The 22271-nt window shown below is 55.0% G+C and overlaps 8 protein-coding genes across 8 annotated transcripts; all 8 read right to left on the reverse strand.

Moving 5' to 3' along the window:
* Positions 1–759: 759 nt before the first annotated feature.
* On the reverse strand, positions 760–2127 carry BDV59DRAFT_153608 (aldo/keto reductase family protein). Its single transcript, XM_073687390.1, has 6 exons — positions 1842–2127; positions 1781–1791; positions 1673–1730; positions 1448–1629; positions 1027–1396; positions 760–973 (listed from the first exon to the last, which is right to left on the reverse strand). Exons 1-6 carry the CDS (start codon positions 1914–1916, stop codon positions 821–823), a joined length of 849 nt encoding a protein of 282 aa, XP_073550090.1. The 5' UTR covers positions 1917–2127; the 3' UTR covers positions 760–820.
* BDV59DRAFT_153665 (uncharacterized protein) lies at positions 2002–3462 on the reverse strand. Its single transcript, XM_073687391.1, has 3 exons — positions 3087–3462; positions 2922–3033; positions 2002–2870 (listed from the first exon to the last, which is right to left on the reverse strand). Exons 1-3 carry the CDS (start codon positions 3334–3336, stop codon positions 2339–2341), a joined length of 894 nt encoding a protein of 297 aa, XP_073550091.1. The 5' UTR covers positions 3337–3462; the 3' UTR covers positions 2002–2338.
* Positions 3463–4075: 613 nt separating this feature from the next.
* bud32 (serine/threonine protein kinase BUD32) lies at positions 4076–5496 on the reverse strand. The gene has a single exon (XM_073688941.1). It carries the CDS (start codon positions 5438–5440, stop codon positions 4610–4612), a length of 831 nt encoding a protein of 276 aa, XP_073550092.1. The 5' UTR covers positions 5441–5496; the 3' UTR covers positions 4076–4609.
* A 139-nt stretch (positions 5497–5635) lies between these two features.
* Positions 5636–7473, reverse strand: BDV59DRAFT_173708 (amphiphysin). The gene is made up of 3 exons (XM_073688942.1): positions 7016–7473; positions 5937–6965; positions 5636–5885 (listed from the first exon to the last, which is right to left on the reverse strand). The coding sequence occupies exons 1-3, from the start codon at positions 7197–7199 to the stop codon at positions 5863–5865; spliced, it is 1236 nt and encodes a 411-aa protein (XP_073550093.1). The 5' UTR covers positions 7200–7473; the 3' UTR covers positions 5636–5862.
* A 226-nt stretch (positions 7474–7699) lies between these two features.
* On the reverse strand, positions 7700–9189 carry BDV59DRAFT_173710 (MOSC domain-containing protein). Its single transcript, XM_073688943.1, has 3 exons — positions 9138–9189; positions 7966–9073; positions 7700–7920 (listed from the first exon to the last, which is right to left on the reverse strand). The coding sequence occupies exons 1-3, from the start codon at positions 9150–9152 to the stop codon at positions 7898–7900; spliced, it is 1146 nt and encodes a 381-aa protein (XP_073550094.1). The 5' UTR covers positions 9153–9189; the 3' UTR covers positions 7700–7897.
* A 492-nt stretch (positions 9190–9681) lies between these two features.
* BDV59DRAFT_173712 (uncharacterized protein) lies at positions 9682–17744 on the reverse strand. The gene is made up of 6 exons (XM_073688944.1): positions 17450–17744; positions 17310–17396; positions 17204–17261; positions 16805–17138; positions 10669–16759; positions 9682–10618 (listed from the first exon to the last, which is right to left on the reverse strand). Exons 1-6 carry the CDS (start codon positions 17633–17635, stop codon positions 9797–9799), a joined length of 7578 nt encoding a protein of 2525 aa, XP_073550095.1. The 5' UTR covers positions 17636–17744; the 3' UTR covers positions 9682–9796.
* Positions 17745–18276: 532 nt separating this feature from the next.
* BDV59DRAFT_173717 (FAD-dependent oxidoreductase) lies at positions 18277–19920 on the reverse strand. Its single transcript, XM_073688945.1, has 3 exons — positions 19334–19920; positions 19081–19286; positions 18277–19028 (listed from the first exon to the last, which is right to left on the reverse strand). The coding sequence occupies exons 1-3, from the start codon at positions 19848–19850 to the stop codon at positions 18429–18431; spliced, it is 1323 nt and encodes a 440-aa protein (XP_073550096.1). The 5' UTR covers positions 19851–19920; the 3' UTR covers positions 18277–18428.
* BDV59DRAFT_173719 (fatty acid desaturase-domain-containing protein) lies at positions 19921–22234 on the reverse strand. Its single transcript, XM_073688946.1, has 2 exons — positions 20006–22234; positions 19921–19952 (listed from the first exon to the last, which is right to left on the reverse strand). The coding sequence occupies exon 1, from the start codon at positions 22012–22014 to the stop codon at positions 20350–20352; it is 1665 nt and encodes a 554-aa protein (XP_073550097.1). The 5' UTR covers positions 22015–22234; the 3' UTR covers positions 19921–19952; positions 20006–20349.
* Positions 22235–22271: the final 37 nt, after the last annotated feature.

Raw genomic sequence — 22271 nt, forward strand, 5'->3', positions numbered from 1 at the left:
ACGGCGCTTTCGGGGCGTCAGTGGCATTGTAATCATCACGGAGGGAGGTAGCGAAGCCCTTGGGTCTTGCTCACAGTGTTTCCTGGGATGCACATAAATGGCTTTTCCAGAGCTATGGCTGTGGCATATTGCTGGTTCATCACAGAAAGAAACTCGCCGCAAGCTTTTATTCTAGGGCCGATATTATCGATCGAGAAGCTCGAATGGACACAGATACTCTGGAGTTCTGCGACTTGGGAATTGAACTAACAAGGCCTGCTCGGGCGGTGAGGCTCTGGTTTGTCCCACGAGTTCTAGGAGAGGAGCGGATAGGCCAAATGATCGATCATGGTCCAGATCTTACAGAGGTCATGCAGTTGTACCTGGAGAATCTTCCGAACTGGGAAATCATGGCAAGGGCTTGTCTGGGCATCATCAATTTCCGATTTAATCCCGGAGGGATTGCAGAAAACAAGCTCGCAGAGCTCAATGAACGAGTACGTCAGGATATACTAGCTAACAACAATGCTGCTCTTATGACCGCGAATCTGCGTGGCAAGTTGGCTTTGCGAATGTGTTTTATCAATACACAATTGACAGCTGCGGACGCAGTCAAGCTGGTAGAGCTCCTGGACCAGGCAGCCCGGAGGCAAACGACTGTGTAAATAAATACGAGAAGACTCCCTTGTTTCCGAAGAGCCAGCTTGTGCAGGCCCGCGCTGTTGGTTAGGAACGACATCGGGAGGACATCATAACACTTAGACTACAGACTGTACTATACTCGAATCAAAACTCCTGGAAGTGTATGTACGATATTGATAAACATTTGTAAGTCCAACTGCTAATCATCGTCAACTGTAGGATCCCAATCGGTAGGCGAATATTCTCCCGTATGCAATATCTTCATTTCTTCATCCGACAACTCGAAATCAAACACCTCCGAGTTTTCCCTGATCCTACTCGGTGTAACCGATTTCGGAAGAGGCACGAATCCCTATACGAGATTAGCACTATATGCGGGACACCGTCTCGCCGAGAGGGGCATACATTCTGCAATCCCCATCTGATCATAATCTGCGCCGGAGACTTGTTGTACTTTTTCCCCAGTGTCTTGAGCAAGGACTCGCCCATGCGCGTTCCATGCGCCAGCGGCGAGTAGGCCTCCACAACGATATTCCGCTTCTGCAGCCACTCCACGATATCCGAATGGTCCAGCCAGGGATGGAGTTCGTACTGCCCGACATCAATGGGACTGCTTCCAGTTTCTTGAATGTACTGTTCTAGCTCATTGAGATGGTGGATTCCGTAGTTGGAGACCCCAATGGATTTGGTTTTCCCGGCCTTTTGCGCTTCCACGAGAGCACGCCAGGAACCTAGACGGGCTTGCTTGCCGCCATAGGGAGCGTGAATCAGGATCCTGCCTATATTAGCGGAAACTTCGTGTGATCGAGGGTGTGGAGGTGAATACAGATCAAAGTAGTCCTGCTCAGCTTCCTTGAGACTGGTGTCAATAGCCCGTGCGGTCCTCTCGTAGCCCATTGATCCGGGCGGGATCTTAGTCGTGAAGAAGACTTGCGAGCGGTCCAACCCGGAGTTCTTGATCGCGCGTCCGCAGGCCTTCTCGTTGCGATACATGATGGCCGAGTCCACCTAAAGAAATTAGCTAACGTCAGTGGCGGGCTTAGCTACCTACATGACGATACCCGACCCCGAGCGCTTCTTTAGTAGCTACTTCGGTCCTTGATGCTGGACTACTATCGTCAGACTGTAGTTGTGTTCGACCAAGCAGGGTATCACCCACATCATATAAACCTATAATCCCCAATCAGCGGCGATCATAATTGAGCAGTCGGCTAACGTACACCATATCCAAGGACAGGAATCTCGTGACCCGAGTTCATTCGGTACACGGAGCGGAGGCCGTTGAGTGCCGTCATTGTGTCTGCAGATTTGTCTCTGATCAATGTTCAAATGCCAAACTGGATGGAGGGGGAGCGTTGTGTGTTCCGTAGTTAAATCCCCAGAACATCGATGACGTGGAGGTGGGAAAACGATCCACCCGAGCCTCTCCACTTTCTTACTCGCATGGAATCTGTTTCCCCGCCTAGCCATCATATGTACTGAGTTATATCCTATCACTTAGCTAATAGAAGTAAATCAGGGGTATATTCGAACTGTGCCTTCTCCCTTAGCTCCAGGCCAAATAACGTTGATAGCTGCCCTGCTGCGGGTTCAGGGCAATTTTGCCGCACGAGGCTACTAAGCTGGTCGACCATCCTGCTCCCGCAATTCTAGGGTTCATCTCAGAAACGCTAGTTAGATGTCTGAGGACATACAACTAGAGGAAACTGTACACAAATCACGCCAACTCATACGCACGAGTCGGAGTGTCCGAAGGAAGTTCGGAGCGATCTTCCCTATTAGCGAGCTCGGAAGGCCCAGAATTTTCTTTGGTAGCAAGCTCCGCGAGAGCTCCGTGACCTCGTGGAGGAGTATATATCTCTGCGCCCGGCTCCTTTTTGACGCTTTTGTGTCGTTTGAGGAAGTAGAAAAAGATCGCTACACCTATCATAATGGCCGCCAACGGGATCCCGATACCAATGCCGATCTTCGCTCCTTCTGATAAGCCATCATTTCTACTATCGTTGGGCGAGTTCGTTGCTGTCGCTCTGGCCAAGGTTGATATTTGTGTTGACAAGGGTGTTCTTGATGCGCTGGTTGATTCTGGGAGATCGGACTTTTCCCAGATTAGTGGGACTCCGTCCGCATAAACGGTGATAGGTGTCGCCAGGGTGGATGTGATTACTACACCGGACGTTGCAACTGTAATGGTGTCCTTTGCTGATATGACTTGGCTGCACTGGTGATTTTCTGAGTAAAAGTTCATGCTCCTACGGTGCATCAGCATTGCTGCCCAGCCCTATAGAGGCGGGGGAACTTACGAAGGACAGCAAATAGCACCACTCGTACCGCCAGTCACTTCTAGCCCATTCCATGATCCGGCCAAAGGGGCTGCCGTCGTCCATCCAGTCGGACAGTAAAGACCCGGGGAATCTGCACAGCATAATAAGTAAGCTTCTACCAGCACTGTGTAGTAGCTTTCTTACACCAGTATGTGTCCCAGTATGTCTGGGAAGCAAGTAGACTGCCAGGCACGGTGCCTGTAGGTAAGCACGTGTAACCTGTGTCGTCAAACCCAAACCAGTGCCCGTAGAACGTGGTAGACGCAGGTACCGTCCCCACATAAAAGGAGACCACTGACAAGGTCAGGAAGCATGTTGTTGGTGGGCTAAAGGTGGTTGTTAGCGGCCCCCGGTTGAAGTAGCTTGTGATATTAGGGCTGGCGGAGGAGGACATCGCGAAGATGGCTGTTTCGCGACACAGGAGACATTGAAAATAATGATGTTTGTGGAGGAAGAAATGACATGCCTGTCTTCGCCCCTATTTCGGTCTCTAGTCACGCCTCGCCAAGTGTGGCTAAAGTCTCGGGGTGTGCTGGGACCTGGTTGGTGATGAGTTAGCAGTCGACCCCGAAGCTGATCCCACGTGAACTAGATGAAACGAAAGGGCGAGAGTTTAATTAAGGGCTGGCCAGATTCGTCTGAGACTGGCATGGGGATGTGCCCCTATGTCTCTGTCCCTATTTACAAGGAAAATGAAGCCTAGGAACGGGTCAAAACTATGGGGTGATGGATTTTGCTTCTATCACGTTCCTTGCTGTTCTCATCCCCTCCTCTAGATCAGATGTATCATGGTCCGAACTGGGATTCGCCTATATCCTCAGGCCGCCGGGAGTCGGCGGGAATCCCCTACGATCCGGGGGCAGCCGGTAATTCTGGGGAAAGTACAAATTGGATTGTAAACGAGATGCTTTGTGCTGCACCGAGAGGGTGGTATGGAGTGGAGTGGTAACGATGTATCGAGCAAGTAGGGTTTGTAGAGAATGACTGTAGAAAGATGGGATACTCAGCGCTGTTCTTACAGATCTCTTCTTCGCACACTGCCCGTAGCGAACATGGAGGAAGTCCGCTCTCTAAGCTGTACAGTGCCAAAACTGTTCGATTACTTCTCAGTGTTATTCCCTTTTTCCATATACAGTATGTCGTGTTGCTGGGATTATCATATATATTCTTAATCTTACCCAACTGTAAGAATGACGGCAGAAAAGGCCTTAATTTCTTAGCTAGGCGTAGCGGCGGTTGATTATGAACGGCTCGCTCAGTTACTCCTGCAAATAGATAACGTCCGAGTAACTAGTGGTATCCATCAACTTCTAGGTCCCGGGGAGAAGGGGCGGGGGCCCTAATCGCTATCGCTAAGGTTAACGATGGAATCGAAGGCGATGCTAAGCCGCAGTAGATATTAGAGTATATGGCAGTAGCGCAGGACCATGGTGTGGTGACGAATAAAGGATGCTTTACGTCAGTGGATGTAGGAAACTGTGTTTAACCGCATCCCTAAGTGGCATTTATTCTTGGTTATCTTTTCTCGTTTCGTTCGGGGTATCTCGAGGTATGGTTTGGGTATGGGTGATAGAAGCGCGATGTATGTTTCTCTTTGAATGACCAGAATCCATGTCCGGATCATCTCGTTTAGCGACGGAGACAGATCACATCTGTGGGCCCCCGACTCATCCGATCATGCTCCTCTTGCGACCTCTCATGCGTACTTCCTCTAGCTTCTTCAGGGTGACGTTCGCGCCCTTGTAGCTCTCGACGTAGCCCTGGAGAACGGCGTCGAAGAACGGCTCCGTGCGCGGATGCGTGCTGCCGAACGCTCTCTCGAGGACGTACAAATCCACCGCGCGGTCCTCCGTCTGCGTACTCTGACCCGCCAGCCCAAAGTCGATGAGGACGACATCGCCGTCCATGGAGGGACACTCCCCGTCCGCCGGGGCCGACGTCCACGGCCGCAAGATGAGGTTGCTCGTGGTGAGATCGCCATGGACGACCCCGGCCTTATGCAGGGCGCCGAGGGTCTGGCCGATGCGTTTCATCAGGTCGCGCACCCGGTGTTCCTCGGCCGCAACCGCCGCCGGATCCAATGCCGCTTGATTCCGCTTCATCCAGGCCTCCCACTTCTCGAACACAACCCGCAGGACCGGCCCGTCAATCCACTCCATCAGCAACCACGCCCCGCCGGTGGCTCGCTCGCCGTTCTGGCCCTGGCCCTGGCCCTCCCAGTCCAGCGCCAACACGGCGGGGACATTGACGCCCTCGCGGACGAGCTTGGCGAGACACCGCGCTTCTTGGAGAATACGCTGACGCGTCAGTCGGCGGTCGAGGATGGGGTGGCGGTACGGTTTGGAGGGGCGGATTTTGAGGGCGGCGGGGTTGGACGGTGAGAGGTGGGAGGTTTTGTAGAGGTGGGCTTCGGCGCCTTGGGTGAGGAGCTCCGGGGGAGGAGTTGTGTTTGTGAAGGGCGACGGAAGAGCCGGGGGTTTATAGGCTTCTGGCTGCATGGTGTCGTGATTGCAGGCGGTTGGGTGGTCGTAGCGGGGAGGTGGTGGTGGTGGTGGTGGTGGTGGTGGTGGTGGTGGTGAAGGGCAATCGAAGTAGTTGGTTTGGTGGGGAGAAAAAAGACTCCGCAGTCGGAAAATCGTCACTCCAGCATCTCCAACTATTACTATCATTCTACAGTGCATATTATGACAGTGTTCACGTTCAACGAACAATAGATTTCTGGACCAATCTCTCCACTGCCTGAAACTGGTACATCCAAGATTATATACACACAGGAAACAATGCAACAAATTGAACACCAGGCAAAATGCAACACAGAATGATCGATGGCTCTTCCGACAGCTGTCGCGAAACTCCCCAACTCCTATAGACTGAACGACACGCAGAGAGGCTAGAAACAAGATAGATGGCAGAAAGAACATTACGAGAATTGGACGTAGTTCGCTGGGGGCGCCGTTAGCTGTTGTCATCTACATCCCTACCGACAGAGCTTACCTGGGAATTGGCCCTCCCTTCCGTCGACACGCCCGGTCCACCATTCGTTCGTGTTCTCGGTCCTCTGGACGATCTCGATGACATCACCGGCCGAGAAACTGAGGTCTCCGTGAGCCTGCGCTTCGTAATCGTACAGCGCCGTGACGGTCTCGACGGGGGCGCTGAACCGGGCCGGCTTGGGTCGCGGAGGCGGCGGGGCGGGCTTGGACTTGGCCGCTGCGGCGAGGGCGCTGGGGTTTGAGCCGGCGGTGGTGTATGGAGGGGGAGGATTCTCGGCGGCCGCCTCGGAATCACTCCGCTGCCGGCCAAAGGTGCTCTTGTTCTCGTAGGCCATCTTGTCCTTCGGGGTGAACTTGGAGTTCTGCTGCTTCCCCAGCCCCTTGGTCTTGAAATGCACAATGGTCAGCTCCTCGGCGCGTTCCTTGACGTCGCCGCGCTTCATCTCGTAGCCTTCCTCCACGTCCATCGTCAGGTTGAAGTAGGCGATGTTCATGCCCTGCATCTTCTCGTGCAGGGTGTAGAACACGTTGAGTTGCATGTAGTAGAAGGACTGGAAGAGCGGGCGGATGAACTCGGCCTCGAGCTGGAACAGCTTGGGGAGCTCATCCTTGAGCAGGTCGTTGTAGTAGTTGTACTCCTGGGTCGCCTGTTCGACGTCGTTTTCGGCCTTGTAGAGGGCCTTCTCGTCCTTGAGGGACTTGTCCTTCTTGTCCTGCAGTTTCTTCAAGGAGTTGCGATGCCGGTCGTAGTCCAACTTCTTATGGTCGCGCTTCACGGCCACCTTGCGGATCACCTTGATGACCTCGAGGAGCTGGTCGGCGGGACTGATGATCCGGGAGTCGATCATCTCGAGTTCCGGGGCCAGGGACTCCTGCAGATCGCGCACGATGACCTCGTATTCCTCACACGCCTGAATGCCTTCGGGGTTGCCTTCGATGGTGTAGGAGCTGGGGTCGGAGGCCCGGCCGGAAATGGGCTTGTAGAGTTCGGCGATGGCCTTGGAGAATTCGATCTGGTGGGTGAGCATGCCTGCGAGGAGGTTAGTTGGAGAGCGCTGTGGGGGAGAGGGGAGGCTCTACCGTTAATGGCGTCAAAGTACTTCTTCGACTCATCATGGAGTTTCTTGGTCTCCTTTTCGAGCTCCTGGAATCGTCGCTCGGCGTCACTGTAGACGACATCCTTGGTGTTCTCGCCGATGTTGAAGCGAGATTTGAAGGACTGCGGAGCCCGCACGATGCTCTTCTGGAAGCCCTTCAAACTCATGGTGAAGGGAGGGGAATGGAACCGGGGAATGGAAGAGGCGGATGGATCAGAGGGAGTCTGGAGGAGAGTCCGGAGGAGAGATCGAGGAGAGAGAGAGCAAAGTGGGGGGGGGAATTCGCTCGTTCTCTTGGATTTCCGTTCGGTCTGCGCCTGCCTAAAGAGCCGGTGACGGTTAGACTGCCGTGGCTGAGCTATGACATAAGACTGTGTGGCTGAGCAGGGGGTGCGTATCTGGGAGGGGACTGTCGACAAGCGATGGAAACACGAGGAGAAGAATTAATTTAGGCCAGTCAGATATCTGACATCACTCTGCAACAACATGATCTCCGTCCTCGGTAGGGCAGACCAGGGTCAGGGTCAGAATGAAGATCCGATCAGTCACGATCAGCTGTGGCGCAGGAGGAGATGGCCGGGTTGCCTGATCGGGCATAGTCCGTCCGGTAGGCATCCGAATATCCAGGTCATCGTGGTGGAGGTCGTGGGAGTTGTCGAGGGAGATGGGATGATGGAGGATGATGGAGGATTCCCTTCGATTGTAGCATTCTGTCTACTCCGTACTACTGGCATCTACTACGGGGCTGATCTAGGTGGGTGTTCACTTGGACACAGCTTCAGCGTCACGTGAGATGACGACACCGCAGCCCTAGCGATATTAACATGACGATCAACCATGAACGGTCCAGCTCAACATCAAGTAGTCAACTGGTTATTCCAGGCCAGCCTATAAGAGTCAGCCGAAGCTCCCTACGCAGGAGACAGCACTTACTGAACGAGGTCCGCTCCGATGCTTTTTCCTCGACCACAACCTCGTCGCCAACCTGAATCCTTCCCTCGGCACATCGCCCATCCAGGAACGAATACCGTCCGAACACTGGACTATATTTCACCCCGCTATCTACCCGTCGATCGCCCATCAGACTCTTCAGCACATTCCCCATTCGGCCCATCCCCATCTTTCCCGTCGAGAAGTCGACGTTGAGACTCACACAGCGCAGGCAATTCGCGGTCAAAAGAAGGCGGGTTCGAGCAGTTCCAATCGCGAGGATGGACCAGAAATCCTCCTCAAATGCCGTGTCCGCCCCCGAAACCACAATATTCGGCCGGAACTTGGTGAGATCCATCTCTTCCCCATCTGGTAACCGTGAGGACACATTGGACACCGAGGTTTCGGAGATCACAAGGTACGGCGCACAGTCAGCGAAGGTAATGCGGTCGTGGTCTTGGTGGTAGACGAAACGGTAATACCCTAGCCCCAGAATGGCCATCACTATTGTCTGAACCAGGAGAATTGTCGCCGGTATTCCATCATGCATTATCTTATGAACCCAGTAGGCACCGTGAGCGAGGCAGATTCCGATCAGAGGCCAAAGCGGACGGGAGCTCCCTGATTGTATGTACTTCTGTTTCCCAGGCGCAAACGGTCCCAGGACCTCTCGCGAATGGGGCCCCAGATGTGCCAGAATAACAGGGTATCCAAAGCATCTGGTGAACCACGAGTTGTATGGTGGTCCCATATCGTACCCAGTCGTAGGGCTCTTGTGCAAGTCAATCTCTAGTCGCGCGAGGGCACTGACATCTGGATCGAGAGGAATCTTTATCTGCTGGAAACCATTCTTTGATTGCCGAGTCTTGTCACTCGCTGGCGGTGTGTATGTGACCACCACATGGCCCGCTTCCGCATCGATGTCCGTTTGAAACAACGCCATCTCCGGGAAATGCGCAATCTGCATGTTTCTCAGACCCGGCGACGCATCTCCTTTACCAGCCTCTACTTTAAGCAGCATGAAACGGCGGTCATATGGCAGGCCATGGGAAGTGAGAGTACTCTCGGTAATGCGAGTCGGACGAAGGGATTTAATGGGATAAACGTAGAGCTGAGCGGAAAGAGTGACTTTAGCTGTGTGTAGTTCTTGTACATCTGCCGACTCGCTCGCATACCTGACTGATTCTCATGATCAATACGATGGCGTCAGCTCCCTATGTCTTCCAGTCAATTTCGGTATTATATTTCATGCATCCTGAGAGCTTGCAGCTGTTCGTACAGACCCCTCAAATAGCCCCATGACCGCATGTATCTTGGCAAAGAGCGGGGTTATCCCTCAGCTCTCGTTCAATGCCACTACATTTGTATGGAAGCGTGCCCTTAGTTGCATGAATTGGACGCTAGGATATGCAATGATGGTAATCTTCACCAAGATTGTTTCAGAATCTCCCTCGTCTCCAACCTCGTGGTCGCTACCATTTCCATCAGGTCCTTTCCTACCCATCCTGGTGTATTCACCGTCAAAGTCGACCACCAACTTCGCGTCGCCGCAGACAATCCCCGCTGCGCGGACGCATTTCACTGTGACAGCCAACTCCCGGTCCAAATTCACGCGTAGAGGGTGGTGTCTCTGGCCCCAAAGCGCACGCTAACATCTACAATATTTTCGTGCTATAGGGTTATTCAGCAACCCACGTCGTATGTCTAGCTGCTAATAACAAAGAATGTCCTCTTCTTTATTAGAAGTACCTCAACCTTTTATTAGATGCTTATCCACTATCACTGCTCATACCCATGAAGGTCATTTCAAACAGATGAATCCATAGAAAGTCTACTACTTGCTGATATATGCGCTTTTCGCAGCAGTCGTAGCTGCCAGGGCAGCCAAAGACCCGCTCTGTATGATATCAAAGATCGACACCTCCGCTGCCGCCTGCTGAACGAGCATGTTCCGCAGCTCAACCGCAACAAGCGAGTCGATTCCATAGTGAGCGGGCTTATGGGCCAAGTCAACCTCCTCGAGAGGCATCATGAAGATATCCGAGATCTTCTCTGCCATCGCGACGCCAATGTAGTCGACCGCTTGCTCGAGGGATTTGGTCGTGGCCAGCTTACTGGCGAGTGCGTTGGGACCGCCTGTCGGCTTCGTGCCCGGTCCACTGTCAGTCTCGCGGGGCTTGAGCGCAGCGAACCGCATATCACGGCCCAGCTGCGACGCCCCCGTGGCGTCCCAGTGCGAGCCGGGGAGCGCGTCTAGCCCGACCACCACCTGCGGATCATACGGTTTGAGAATGGCAGAACGCAGGATGGAGAGAACCTGCTCCTCGTGGATGGGCGCAAAACCTACTCGCTGCAGGTGGCCCAGCACACCGGACGTCGCGGCGACGCCGACGTCTTTAACGGCACCCAGGTTGATAGAGACTGCCGGCAGACCCTGCGACACGCGCCAGCGGGCGAGTGCGTCTTGGTAGGTTCCCCCTGCGGCGTAGTTCGCCTGGCTAGCATTACCGGAGACAGCCACCGCCGACGATAGCATTACGAAGAAGTCCAGCGAGTTGACCTGCGCGAACTGCGTGTGCAGATTCCATGTGCCGTGGACTTTGGGGTGGATTGCGGTTTGGTAATCGGCCAGCGTCATTCGCTCCAGGAGTGTATCCTGCCGTTGTTAGCAACAAAGGCGTGTCTTCGACTGTGGTGTGGGTTTACCTTTAGAACCATAGCCCCTTGTATCACACCGCGAATAGGCGGTAGGCCGGCTTCTTGACAGTGGCGCAGAGATTCTGCCAGGCTAGCTTCACTGGAGACATCGCAGCTGATTGGCTTGACTCGACAGCCCAGCTGTGCGAGTTCGTCGACGAGCCGCGCCGCCTCTTCACTGCGTCCTGCACTTCGTGAAAGCACAATGATATTCTTAGTCCCTTGGTCAGCCATCCAGCGCGCAATCGCACAGCCTATTCCACCCACTCCACCAACTAGAAGGTAGGACGCTTCTGGTGAGAATTTTGGAGTGAGTAGTCGTGGCAGCATGGGAACGGTAGCGTCAAGTGGAACGGTTACGACAGTTTTGCCGACGGAGGGATCTGCCTGCAGCTGAACCAGCGCCTTGGACACATCGGTTATAGAGAAGCGTGTGGGAGGTTGCACGGGGCAAAGCTTGCGCTCTCCAAGGAGTTGGCTAATCTCCACCAAAGCTCGATGCAACCGAAGAGGCTGGTGTTGCGCCAGTGTAAGAAGCGAGAACGTTGAGAAGGACACGGGGTGCTTGGAGGGCTGCATCGCTAGTTGGCAATAGGTCGCGAGATCATGTTGACTAATGTCAACCAAATGACCAAACGGAGAGAGTATCTTGGAATTCTCTTGACGGAGGGACCCAGATAGAGAGTTCAGAACGACGTCGATGCCCCGACCATGGGTAGCATCAAGCACTCTCGTCACAAATGACACATCTCGACTACTGAAGATGTGATCTTCGGGGATACTGCACCCCTGTACCATCAACTCCCGTTTCTCCAGGCTTCCAACGGTGACATAAACCTCAGCCCCAACATGACGCGCTATCATGATAGCCGCCTGGCCCACGCTTCCTGCAGCCGCGTGGATCAGAACCGTCTGGCCGCGCTGCAAACGCGCCAAGCCGGTGAGACAGATATAGGCGGTACAGAAAGCAACAGGAAGCGCAGCAGACTCCTCGAAGCTGAAGCCTGGAAGCATATGAATCATACTTGTCCATGGTGTGCGCACGATGCTTCCAATCTTTCCATGCGGCAGTAGTCCAAAGACTTGGTCACCGATGGCATAGCCTTGGGCGGCGGCCCTAGCGCCCAAACGGGTAACGATGCCCGCGCATTCGAGCCCCATGAACTCACCATGTAGCTGTCCAGTGGCGACCATGAGATCGCGGGCATTGACGCCGTATGCGCGTGGCTCGATCTCGAGCATTTCAGGGGACACCACACCTGTCTTGGAAAGAGTGGGATCTTCTGCAAAGACAAGAGTGTCCAGTCGGCCGGGGTCGGCAACCTGTAAACACAAAGCTCGGTCTGCCTGGTGCAGCTGCACAAGTGTGGCGGATTCTGTGGTCCCAGAATCGGGTGAGACAAGGTGATTGCGGAAGGTATCGTCGAGGACTCGGGGGATCTTGAACATGCCATCTCGCACGGCGTACTCGAACTCGCCTGGGAGGGAACCATCAAGGCTTGCTTTCAACACCAGCACTATTGCTTGAGTATTCTCCTCCGACCAGGTCCATACGGAGGGGTCCAGATCCAGCGCGACATACGATCGACCGAGATATTCGCTCCGTGCGGTGCGAAGGAACCCTGCTGCCAGCCCGAGATCCGGCTTTTCACAGTTGACGGAAGCTCCACGCGTCACCCAAAGCAGGGATTTGCAATTGGTGCTCATAGCCTTGACGGCTTCGAACGCAGTGGCGTCGATATCACGGAGAATCGGCTCCTCTATCTCGCCCAGGAAAATGCAGACTTTGCCACTATAGGATGCTGCCGGGGTAGATTCAAGGACATACACATCTGGCAAGGATGGAGTGTCGGCGACAGCCTCTAGTCTGGTAATGTAATGCCGCAGGCTATCCAGCCATTGTGATGGAGGAGTACCGGTCTTGTCACTGGTGACGATAACAACATCATCGGAGGGAGGCAGCTGGGCCGAATCAACCTGCGGTACTGTTGATGTAATGGTGCTTATCCGCCGTGTATCTTCCTGAGAGTCATATACACCCGCATCGATGCCAGCGAACCCCGCATTTTTGAGGAGATGATCCCACGCGGCAGCATCCAATAAAGACGGCTTTGGATGGTCGCTCTCGGTATCCCACGATTGTGCAAGAAGACCAAGTACAAGTTGTCGATCCAGCTCGTAGTGAGGCAAATGGACCATCAACAACTTCCCACCAGGCTTCAAGAGGGCCTGAATGTTTGCAAAAACCTGGGGCGACGGCTGAATCACCTCGGATGCAATTACAACGTCGTAACTACCCAGCTCGAATCCCTGAGAAGATGGCTCTTTCGTAACGTCCAGCAGGTCAAACAGAAGAATATCCTGCCACCTGGCAAACTCCTGCGCGGCGAGTTCGAATTCATCATCGGAGATACTGCAAAAGTGATACACAGAGCCAAGCGAACCTAGTTCTTCGAGCATGGCTCGCGTCGATCTGTCTAATCGCGCGCCAATCTCGAGGACGCGTGCACGAGGCCGCTTGTGTACGATCTGGCGTAGAAGCATGCTTGCTTGCTGAACAGCATCATCCCGACTGGGGGACCACTTCTCGAACAAGCCACCTTCGTTCATGAGATCAAGGGCCGCTTTGTGGCCGCGGAGAATCGCCGCTACACAAGAGCCCACACGGCACAACATCTCGCCCCTTGGACTCGCTGCGAGACGTTGGGCACGAAGAGCCCGATCTGGCCGGGCACTCTCTGATATTTCCGACTGTAGTTGATCTTCCATCCACGCATAGAACTTCCGGTGGTGGCCCTGGAGCTCACCCGCTTCGGAGGGTGAGATGTCGGCTAGAGCTTTCTCTATGAAATAGAGGGATGACTGGCGGAGTTCCTCATCTTCATCAGTGTGCAAAGTGAGGCTAGAGCGTAGATTGAGATCCACATCGCGCTCCCAGGTCACTTTCGTACAAAGGGCTCCTTGCAGTGCCTGTGTCCCGTTCCCACCCAGGGAGCGTAGCTGAAGCCCCTGGACCTCCACCACCGGCGTGTCTTGATCGGCAAGGACAACACCCGCTTTGATGCCTTTGATATCTGCATAGTCAAGATATGTACGGCATTGAAACGCATGGCCCGCCTCCCGGCTGATATTGCTCGAGATCCAGAGTTTCTCGATAGAATGGAAAACCCGAGGGCTCGCTTGGTGGAAAGCCGTGCCAGGAAGAGCTGTAAAGGCTGCTTGGGCCACGGCATCTAGTGTAGCAGGGTGGATGACGTGGTTGCGTGGAAGATCGTAGGGCACGGTGGTGTCAGGTACCGTGATGATGCTGGTTGATCGCAGTTCTTTCCGCGACTGACGGATGTCGCTGATGTTCCTGAAAGTCGGACCATATTTGACACCGATGGATTCCAATGTGCTCCACATGTCAATGACGTCGACTGGTCGTGTGTTTTGTACTTTGTCTCCGAAGGAGACGTGGTTCCGAGATGTTTCGAACTCGGCCAGGATGAGACCCTGCGCATGTTTCATCCATCGGTTCTCTGACGTGATCGAAAAGATCTCAAACTCCTTCCAGCCCTGCAATCCAATTTCCCTGTCGCTGACCGGACGGAGGGCTGTTTGTATTTCAATCCCGTCTGCAGTGTCTGGAATGACCAGGGCCTGCTGCACGCTCACGTCGCAAACCTCGTAGCCAGATATCTCCCTCTTTTGTTCTCCAGCAAGGACCAGCTGCTGCTTTGCGGCCTCGATAGCCAAGCAGATAAACCCACAGCCGGGATAGAGCATCTGCGACTGGATGACATGATCCTGTATCCACGGCGAATCGGCAGCCCGTAATATGTGTCGCCATACCGGTGCTTCAGGGTTGGTTCCTGGGACCAACGATCCGAGGAGCTCATGTGGCCGTTTGTCTCTCTGGCGAAGGCCCAGATTAAACCGCGGTTCCAGCCAGTGCCTGGTATGGTGATTCCAGGGATACGAGGGGAGATCGGTCAAGACGCGGACGTCCTGGCTGCGCCCTGATGAGAAGTTGACTGCGTCCATATCGAGTGGATAGCCTTCTTTGAGCAGGTTCGACGCCAGAATCTGGAGACTCTCCACGGCGTGAGTGTGTCGCACTAAGCTCCCATAGTACGGCAGCTTTAAACCATCAAAGTCTTCTAGGGTGAGGATCTCCTGGATGGGGCCCCCGAGAGCGGCGTGCGGGCCAACCTCGACAATGATATCGACGCTATGGCTCCCTGCGTCGGCAGACAAGTCTCCCTGGACCATCTCGATGAACGCGTCCACGAACTGGACAGGCCGCAGCAGACTGCCCACCCAGTGTTCTGGATCAGCGATTTCGAGCGTACTCATCATGCGATAGCCTGTGACAGGGGACGCAAAGGCAATCGACTCGAGACGCTCCGTCTTGGGTGCTTCTCGCGGCATCTTGCGGAGGGCCTGACGGTAGTCTTCCGCGATGGGCTCCATGTGGTGTGAGTGGTACGCAGTGTCAACTCGGAGCCGCCGAACAAACACGCCCTCAGCTTGGTTGAGCAATATCTCGAGTTCCTCAATCGCCGCCACGTCGCCTGCCACTGTCGTGCTGGACGGACTGTTGATACAGGCCACCACCGCGCGGAACCCGCACGTAAGCTGCTCGAGATATCGTTCCACTTCCGTATGACCGAGACCAACCGCCAACATGCCGCCTTTGAGAGGTCCGTCCGCAGTCATTCCAGCGGCCAAATTGCTCCTGTAGTACGCGATCCCCATGGCGCGGTGAAGACTGATAGCGCCTACTGTGTAAGCTGCGGCGATCTCTCCGCTCGAGTGGCTTGTCACCGCGGCCGGGGTGACTCCCCACGTCTCAAGCAGTCGAACCAAGGCAATCTGCACCGCGGCGCAGATGGGGATACTGAAAGCCGTCTGGTTGACCCTGCTTGTCTTGGCATCACGGCTAAGTTCCTCCATGAGCGACCAGTCGGCGCCGAGCTCTCGCAGATAGCCATCCGCTTCCTCGAGAGAGGCTCGGAACACAGGGTACGCTGCAATCAACTCTCGGCCCATGGCGTACCATTGCGCGCCCTGGCCAGTGAAGACCATGCCAATACGAGGGCGTTGAGAGGGGCGCGATGGTCTGAACTTGGGTGTCTCAAGGACTCGAGCAACGCCGTCCAGCCCTTGAGTGATAGGAACAGGGTATGCAGCCACCCAGGAGAACATCGAGCGACGTTGGCCCAACGTGTAGATCAGGCTGTGGAGAAACGCTTCGGTATCTTGCAGGTTATGTGTCTCCTTCTGCCGAAGAAAGTCGGCGAGTCTGGTAACCATGTTTTCGAGGGCGCGCTCATCTCTGGCGCTGACGAGCAGCAGCTGATATCTCTCCGTGGGCACAGTATGGCCACCATTGACGGCTCCATTTACGCTGCCATGGACCTTCCCATTGACTCCATTGATTGAGCGGTTAGGTCTGCGGTCAGCTCCCAGTCCGTTGGCATCTTCCATGACAATATGGGCGTTGGCGCCTCCGTAGCCGAAATTGTTTACGGACGCTCGCATCCTCTGGCCCGGCGCCACCGGCCACTTTTGCAGCTCCGTTACGACCTGGAGTCGCCAGTCCTCCAAGGCCAACCGGGGATTGGGTTTCTCGAAGTTGATCGAGGGAGGCAGCACGCCGTTCTCCATAGCCAGGACGACCTTAATGACACTCGCCAGCCCGCTCGTCGCCTCAGTGTGCCCGATGTTCGTCTTGACGGAGCCCACGCGTAGCGCTTCATGCTCACTCCTTCGATGACTTTCAAAGACAGACGCAATGGCGCCCATTTCAATCGGATCGCCCGTGGCCGTTCCTGTGCCGTGCGCCTCGAAATACTGGGTCTCGCGTGGGTCGAGACCCGCTTTGGCATAGCAGTAGCGCATGAGGGCTTCTTGCGCAGCCTGGCTGGGCGACGTGAGGGTTTCGGTCTTGCCATCTTGATTGGAAGCAGACCCCCGGATGATGGCGCGGATGGGGTCGCCGGCCGCGAGGGCATCCTCGAGGCGTTTCAGCACGACGGTCGCCACGCCCTCGCCGCGGCCGTAGCCGTTGGCCCGTTCATCGAATGCGAAGCATTTTCCATCGGGCGAGAGAAACCTCCGGATGTTAGTGTGGCCATGAGTGTAAGAAGGACACGCTTACCCGAAGGACCCTAGGGCTTTGAAATTGTCCGGGTTTAGGAGCACATTGGCGCCACCCACTATACTCATGTCACTGCCTCTGGCTCTGAGATTTTCGACTGCTTGGTGAAGAGCCACGAGCGTCGTCGAGCAGCCGGTGTCGATCGTCATGCTGGCACCTCGCAGGTCGAAAAAGTGCGAGATCCGGTTCGACGCCATGGCCGACCCAATGCCCGTGATAAAGGATCTCGGAAGGTTATCCTCATCCCGGATGAGAGCATCTCTGTAGTCATGGAAGAATGTGCCAGCAAACACCGAGGTGTTGGAACCGGCCACTTGAGAGAGTGGAAGCCCAGCTGCATACACCGTCAGCAAGAAGCTGGGGAAAAAACCGCTTCAAACACGAAGAGACAGAACACACCATTCTCAAGCGCCTCATAAACCGACTCCAATTGTAGACGGAATTGAGGATCCAACGTCTGTACCACCGTCAGCATTTACTTTGGATGCTTCCCCGGGGCTCTTACCGAGGCAGTCTCTGTTGAAAAGTTGAAAAAGGCCGCGTCAAACAACCCTAGATCTTCTTCCAAAAAGTGCCCGCCGCGAACGTGGGACTATCACCACTGATTAGACCAGGGCTGCGAACGAACTCGTCAAGTCTACTTACTGTACTCAGCTTCTCACGGCGCGGATGATACGCCCCTTGAGAATTGAACCGCGACAACGGTATCTCGCTCCATGCACTACGTCCCCCTTCCAGCAATCTCCAGAGCTTTTCTGGACTGGCTGCATCCCCGGCAAACTTGCAACTCAGGCCAATAATCGCAATTGGCTCACTTCCAGGCGCACCCATAATTGCAGATTGACCTAGAATGTTTCAACGTACGGTGATTGATATGCAGCGGCATTTATAGTATCTTCATGCTGACGACTATGTCCTCCCACCAGGACAGATTACAACTACCACTCGATGCAATTTGACCAAGGCACTAAGCCAAGACTTCATAACTGCAGATACCACAACAGGCTGAATAAATTCCATTTCAAACCTCATTGCCCGTCAGCACTAAATTCCTCCGTTGCATCCGCTTGGTTTCAGCTAAAACCCTCCGTTCTGCGGTCAGGCGGCTCCGACAAGCATTTGAGGACGGCAGCCATCTCAGCATCAAGACACTACCTAGTAGTGACGGGTCAGGCCTACACCTCAACCCCACTGCATTATTACGGCGCTATAGACGCACACTCTGTTGGTCTCGAGATACTGCCACTCTCCTTGATTGGAAGAATACCTGGGTGGATAAGAGAGATATCCACATATACGGGATATCCTCCGTGTCAGCAGCTCGAGCCAAGGCAGTCCAGCCAGGTTTACACAACCATGGATGGTGTACTGGATTAGGATTGTTGCATGGTGCAATTACACTAGCCTTGAGAGTACGTAAGTCAATCGTCGCCTATTCAGGCTAACTGGATCTGACAAACCACCTCGAGGCTCCACGGACAGTGTCATGACTTGCAATACGCCGTACGTTACAGGACAAAGGTTCCATGTGGGTACTTATTGGAGGCATTAGGTATTGCCTAGCAGTTATACATGAAAATCCGGCATACGCTACAGTGCACTCTGTAGAAACCAGGATCCAGTCCTACTCCGTGCGCTGCTCAAACTCTGCCCGAATCTGCCCTACCATGTCATCCACGTCGAACTCCCAGATCTTCCTCGTCCGCCACTCCGCCTCAGCCCTAAAACGCTCGCCGTCATTCCCAGCCGCAGGATCCCGCCACTGGAAGATTACGCCCATCTCGCGTGAGCTCTGCACCAACCACTGGGACCGCCCGATGCGCACGGCACTGAACGCCTGTAGCGCGGCCGGGATAGCCCCGGGACTCGACGGCGCCTCACGCACCCTCTGCATGGCCGACGCCATGGCTAGCGCATCCTCGATTCCCATGGCACCGCCGGCCCCGAGGAATGGGGTGCTCGCATGCGCCGCGTCACCGAGGATGGCGACGCGGCCGCGCGCGTATGTTGGTGCCGGGCGATCGGCCATGTCGAAGATGCCCCATTTCATGAGCTTCTGCGGGAACTTGGCAATTAGGTCGCGGATGGGCGGGCTCCAGTCCGCGAAGACCTGGGCGACTTCGTCGTGCGTGGCAGGCGCAACCATCTTCTCGCCGTGGGACCAGGGGTCTGGCGTGTAGATGACGGTCGTCAGGTTCAGGACGGTCTCGGTTCCGTTGAGCATCTAGCACTTTGTCAGTCCCGGGCGGATGACCTCTTCGCCGCGGCCAACTCACCGGATACGAAGGCACGTAGGCATTCGGGCCGATATGAATGCAAAAGTCGCTCCCGCCCTTGGCGTCGCCCAGGGCCTCCATGGCTTCCGCGATCGGGAGCACGGTACGGTACCCCAGCTGGTGCGTGAAGCTCGCGTGCGCGGCGGGGCTATCTTCGCCCAGGAGGAGCTGGCGGGTGCGCGAATGGATCCCATCGCATCCGAGTACTGCGCTGTCAGTATGCGAGGACGAGAGGAGACGCGCCAAAACTCACAAGCATCCGCCTCAGCCGTCGTCCCGTCGGTAAACCGCAGAACCACCTGCTCTCGGTCTGCATCATCCTCGTAGCTCTCGAGCTCCTTGTTGAAGCAGGTCGCGCCCTCGGGGAGCAGCGCGACCAGCTCACGGAGAAACTGCGACCGCATGCAGCACCAGTAGTCGGTACCGGGGGCATCGAGCAGGAAGTGCAGCGCGTCCTGGGCCTGCGCAGCCTCCTTAGTCGGCGGGTGGAAGCCGTCCCAGAAGCCAAAGTGGTTGGCTTTGGCGACCCGGCGCAGGGCCGGTAGGACCTCCGGATGGAGACGCTGCATGCTTGCCTGCGCGACGCTGGTCAGGGCGACGCCAGCCCCGATCTCGTGCCAGTCTGCCGCACGCTCGTAGATTGTAAAGGGGATGTCGCGATGGGCGAGACCGAGACCGAGGATCACGCCAATCAGGCCGCCGCCGACGATGGCCACCTTGGGCCCTTCACTTGTGTTGGAGGGAGACATGGTCATGGATGGTGAGATCATAGAGCAGTTGCGACAACAGCCGTAAAGATACGGGTATCCATGTGTTCATATAATATCTGCACTCCGTACGGAAAACACCATCTCATCGTGTGCATGACTAGTGCAAGTCATCCTGTTGGTATTTTGCAGTTGACGTGAGCTAACTACCTAACTAGTGCTATTATAGTACTCTTGCATTAGTGCAGTCGACCCGCTCTGAAGGATTTAGTGTCTTGCGGCTCGATCGATCGTATTAATCAGAGTAGTATGACTGCTGGGGCCTGAAGTTTGCACATGTTATCCATTACAGCGGAATCACGACTCCACAGTTCCCTGTCAGATATCTGATACACCAGCAGCTGACATCGGAAAATAGGAAGACACTGCTTAGGTCTCACCAGCAAGTTACGTAAAAGTATCGGCTGTCCCTCATTACAGAATATACCTTAATCTAGGCTAGAAGTACCTCGGTAGTCAATGACATTATGCAGGGGTAAGCCAAGATGGTGTACGGCGAAAATCAATGGCTGTGGCGACCCTCGATCAAATCCTTTGCTGCGACTTTGCGGCATTCCTCCAACACCTTCAGTTGGTCCGCAACCTCGCCCAGTCGACTAATGACTTCCTGGTTCCCCCGTGTAAAAGTAAAAATGACGTACGGAATGCCGACGTCGTCGCAGAACGCCTTGACAAACGGCTGCGCCCGGCGCAGATTATGTCGCGGGAGGCGCGGGAATAAATGGTGCACGACTTGGTAGTTGAGTCCCCCATGCACAAAGTCCAGCCAGGGCGGGCAGTCGACATCCATCGTCGTGCGCACCATCTTCTGCGCAAACGACTCGTGCGTGCCCAGATTAGTACTCGACATGGCAAAGTGACTGAGCGTGAGTTGGACGTGCAGCGGGGCCGTGACCATATGCGAAATCAACAGAAACGCCACGCGGGACGGCCACGTAGGGATCGAGAGGTAGACCGTCCGGTAGCCGTACCAGTACCAAAAGACCACCTGGCCGGCCATTTCCAGGTATCGATGCCACCAAGCGGTGCCTTTCCGCGGCGCCTGCGCCGGATCAAGAAGGTAGGACCATGCGAGGCGGTACAGGTTGAACCGGCCAAAGAGCAGGATAGGGTAGTAGAGGTAATGCTGGTATTTGATGAAAACCCGCGCAGCGGCATCGAGCTTCATCTGGCGGTTGTAGTAGGTCGAGTGTAGGGAGCTGAAGAATCGAGATGAGATGGCAAAGAACGGCATGTGTTGGATGTCAGGATCGTGCTCGGGGGAGTTGGTGGTGATGTGATGCACGTTATGATTCCGCTTCCACCAGCCGACAGAAAGTCCTCCCAGGAAGTCGGCAACGAAGATCCCGATACAGCTGTCCGTGTGAAATCCATGGGTGATGCTGAGGTGGCCTGCATCATGTACGACGAATGCCAGCAGGTGCCAGAGTAAGCCCAGGAACAGGCCGGAGAGGGCGTAATAATGGTAGTGAAGACATGTCAAAAAGAGCGCATACAGTGTCAAGTATCGCGTGAACTCTACCGCGTAGGCGCTATACGGGCACTTGTAGAGGCCCGCGGCTTGCAGGTCCTCGTCGAGCTGGCGGTACTTGGCGATGACACGGTCTTGGGAGCTTAGATCGAGAGAAGGATATTTGGAGAGGTCGGATGAGATCGCGTGCGCAACGCATGCTTCTTTAGATTTAAACTGCCCCCGCTCCGGCGAGGATGAGCCGGATGAGACTTGAGAGAGAGGCGTATCGTTGCCTGCACGTCGGCGGACCTCGCCTCTTGCATCAAAGACGGATGTTGGAGTCGATCTTCCCGACGAGCTAGCATCTTCGTCGTCCGGTAGCCCCTCATCCTCGGTGGACTTGCATGCCAGCGGTCTAAAGGTGCCTCCCTGGATTGGCGGCAGGAAGTTCTCCCATCTGCCCTGTATTCTTCCAATCACATACCTCTGCATCAGAGCCTGGGCTTCTCTGGAGTGTAGTGCGGTGATTTCGTCCGTGGCATCCCGCCCTATCATGTGCAGGATGGACTTATCACCTCCTGGGTGATACGGAAGCCAAGCGTCGACCTTGAGGACCTGATCCCGCAAGATGATGATCTTGCGCCCATCGGCGATCAACCCCTCGACTTCCCTGCGCGACCATACCCGCTGGTTGCCTGAGATAGCCGGCGCCATTACGGTAGTTGCAGTCAACCTGTGAACGTCGAAAGATACCCCAACAGATGATGCAGTATAGCCCGCATCGTAAGAGAGAGCAAGATGGAAGCATCGGAAGGATCATGTTGGAGGTCAACAACAGCTTCACGTGATGGCATCTGTGGATCAGACCGGGTGGGCCAATCATCAGTCAGGGCTTGAATCCCGTTCGGGCATCGGAAGTATAGGATCGTTAGGCATAATCCAGCGTACGAAGGACAGTATCATACGGTTAA

This window comes from Aspergillus ambiguus, assembly GCF_047715705.1.
Source record: "Aspergillus ambiguus strain CBS 117.58 unplaced genomic scaffold BDV59scaffold_7, whole genome shotgun sequence".
NCBI lineage: Eukaryota > Fungi > Ascomycota > Eurotiomycetes > Eurotiales > Aspergillaceae > Aspergillus > Aspergillus ambiguus.

Bases quoted from the DNA above. Each gene is read 5' to 3' on its own strand.
- BDV59DRAFT_173717 (XM_073688945.1), bottom strand. From the start codon at position 19,850: ATGATCTCACCATCCATGACCATGTCTCCCTCCAACACAAGTGAAGGG. The intron at 19,287-19,333 runs GTGAGTTTTGGC...CTGACAGCGCAG, and splicing joins GACGGCTGAGGCGGATGCTT to TACTCGGATGCGATGGGATC. The intron at 19,029-19,080 runs GTGAGTTGGCCG...ACAAAGTGCTAG, and splicing joins CCTACGTGCCTTCGTATCCG to ATGCTCAACGGAACCGAGAC.
- BDV59DRAFT_173719 (XM_073688946.1), bottom strand. From the start codon at position 22,014: ATGGCGCCGGCTATCTCAGGCAACCAGCGGGTATGGTCGCGCAGGGAA.
- BDV59DRAFT_173710 (XM_073688943.1), bottom strand. The intron at 7,921-7,965 runs GTAAGTGCTGTC...TGACTCTTATAG, and splicing joins ATCGGAGCGGACCTCGTTCA to GCTGGCCTGGAATAACCAGT.
- BDV59DRAFT_153608 (XM_073687390.1), bottom strand. From the start codon at position 1,916: ATGACGGCACTCAACGGCCTCCGCTCCGTGTACCGAATGAACTCGGGT. The intron at 1,630-1,672 runs GTAGGTAGCTAA...TAATTTCTTTAG, and splicing joins TCGGGGTCGGGTATCGTCAT to GTGGACTCGGCCATCATGTA. The intron at 974-1,026 runs GTATGCCCCTCT...AATCTCGTATAG, and splicing joins TCAGATGGGGATTGCAGAAT to GGATTCGTGCCTCTTCCGAA.
- BDV59DRAFT_173712 (XM_073688944.1), bottom strand. From the start codon at position 17,635: ATGGGTGCGCCTGGAAGTGAGCCAATTGCGATTATTGGCCTGAGTTGC. The intron at 17,397-17,449 runs GTAAGTAGACTT...CAGTGGTGATAG, and splicing joins GCCGTGAGAAGCTGAGTACA to TCCCACGTTCGCGGCGGGCA. The intron at 10,619-10,668 runs GTAAACCCACAC...TAACAACGGCAG, and splicing joins AAGGGGCTATGGTTCTAAAG to GATACACTCCTGGAGCGAAT.
- BDV59DRAFT_153665 (XM_073687391.1), bottom strand. From the start codon at position 3,336: ATGTCCTCCTCCGCCAGCCCTAATATCACAAGCTACTTCAACCGGGGG. The intron at 3,034-3,086 runs GTAAGAAAGCTA...TATGCTGTGCAG, and splicing joins ATACTGGGACACATACTGGT to ATTCCCCGGGTCTTTACTGT. The intron at 2,871-2,921 runs GTAAGTTCCCCC...GATGCACCGTAG, and splicing joins GGTGCTATTTGCTGTCCTTC to GAGCATGAACTTTTACTCAG.
- bud32 (XM_073688941.1), bottom strand. From the start codon at position 5,440: ATGCAGCCAGAAGCCTATAAACCCCCGGCTCTTCCGTCGCCCTTCACA.
- BDV59DRAFT_173708 (XM_073688942.1), bottom strand. From the start codon at position 7,199: ATGAGTTTGAAGGGCTTCCAGAAGAGCATCGTGCGGGCTCCGCAGTCC. The intron at 6,966-7,015 runs GTAGAGCCTCCC...ACCTCCTCGCAG, and splicing joins GTACTTTGACGCCATTAACG to GCATGCTCACCCACCAGATC. The intron at 5,886-5,936 runs GTAAGCTCTGTC...CGGCGCCCCCAG, and splicing joins AAGGGAGGGCCAATTCCCAG to CGAACTACGTCCAATTCTCG.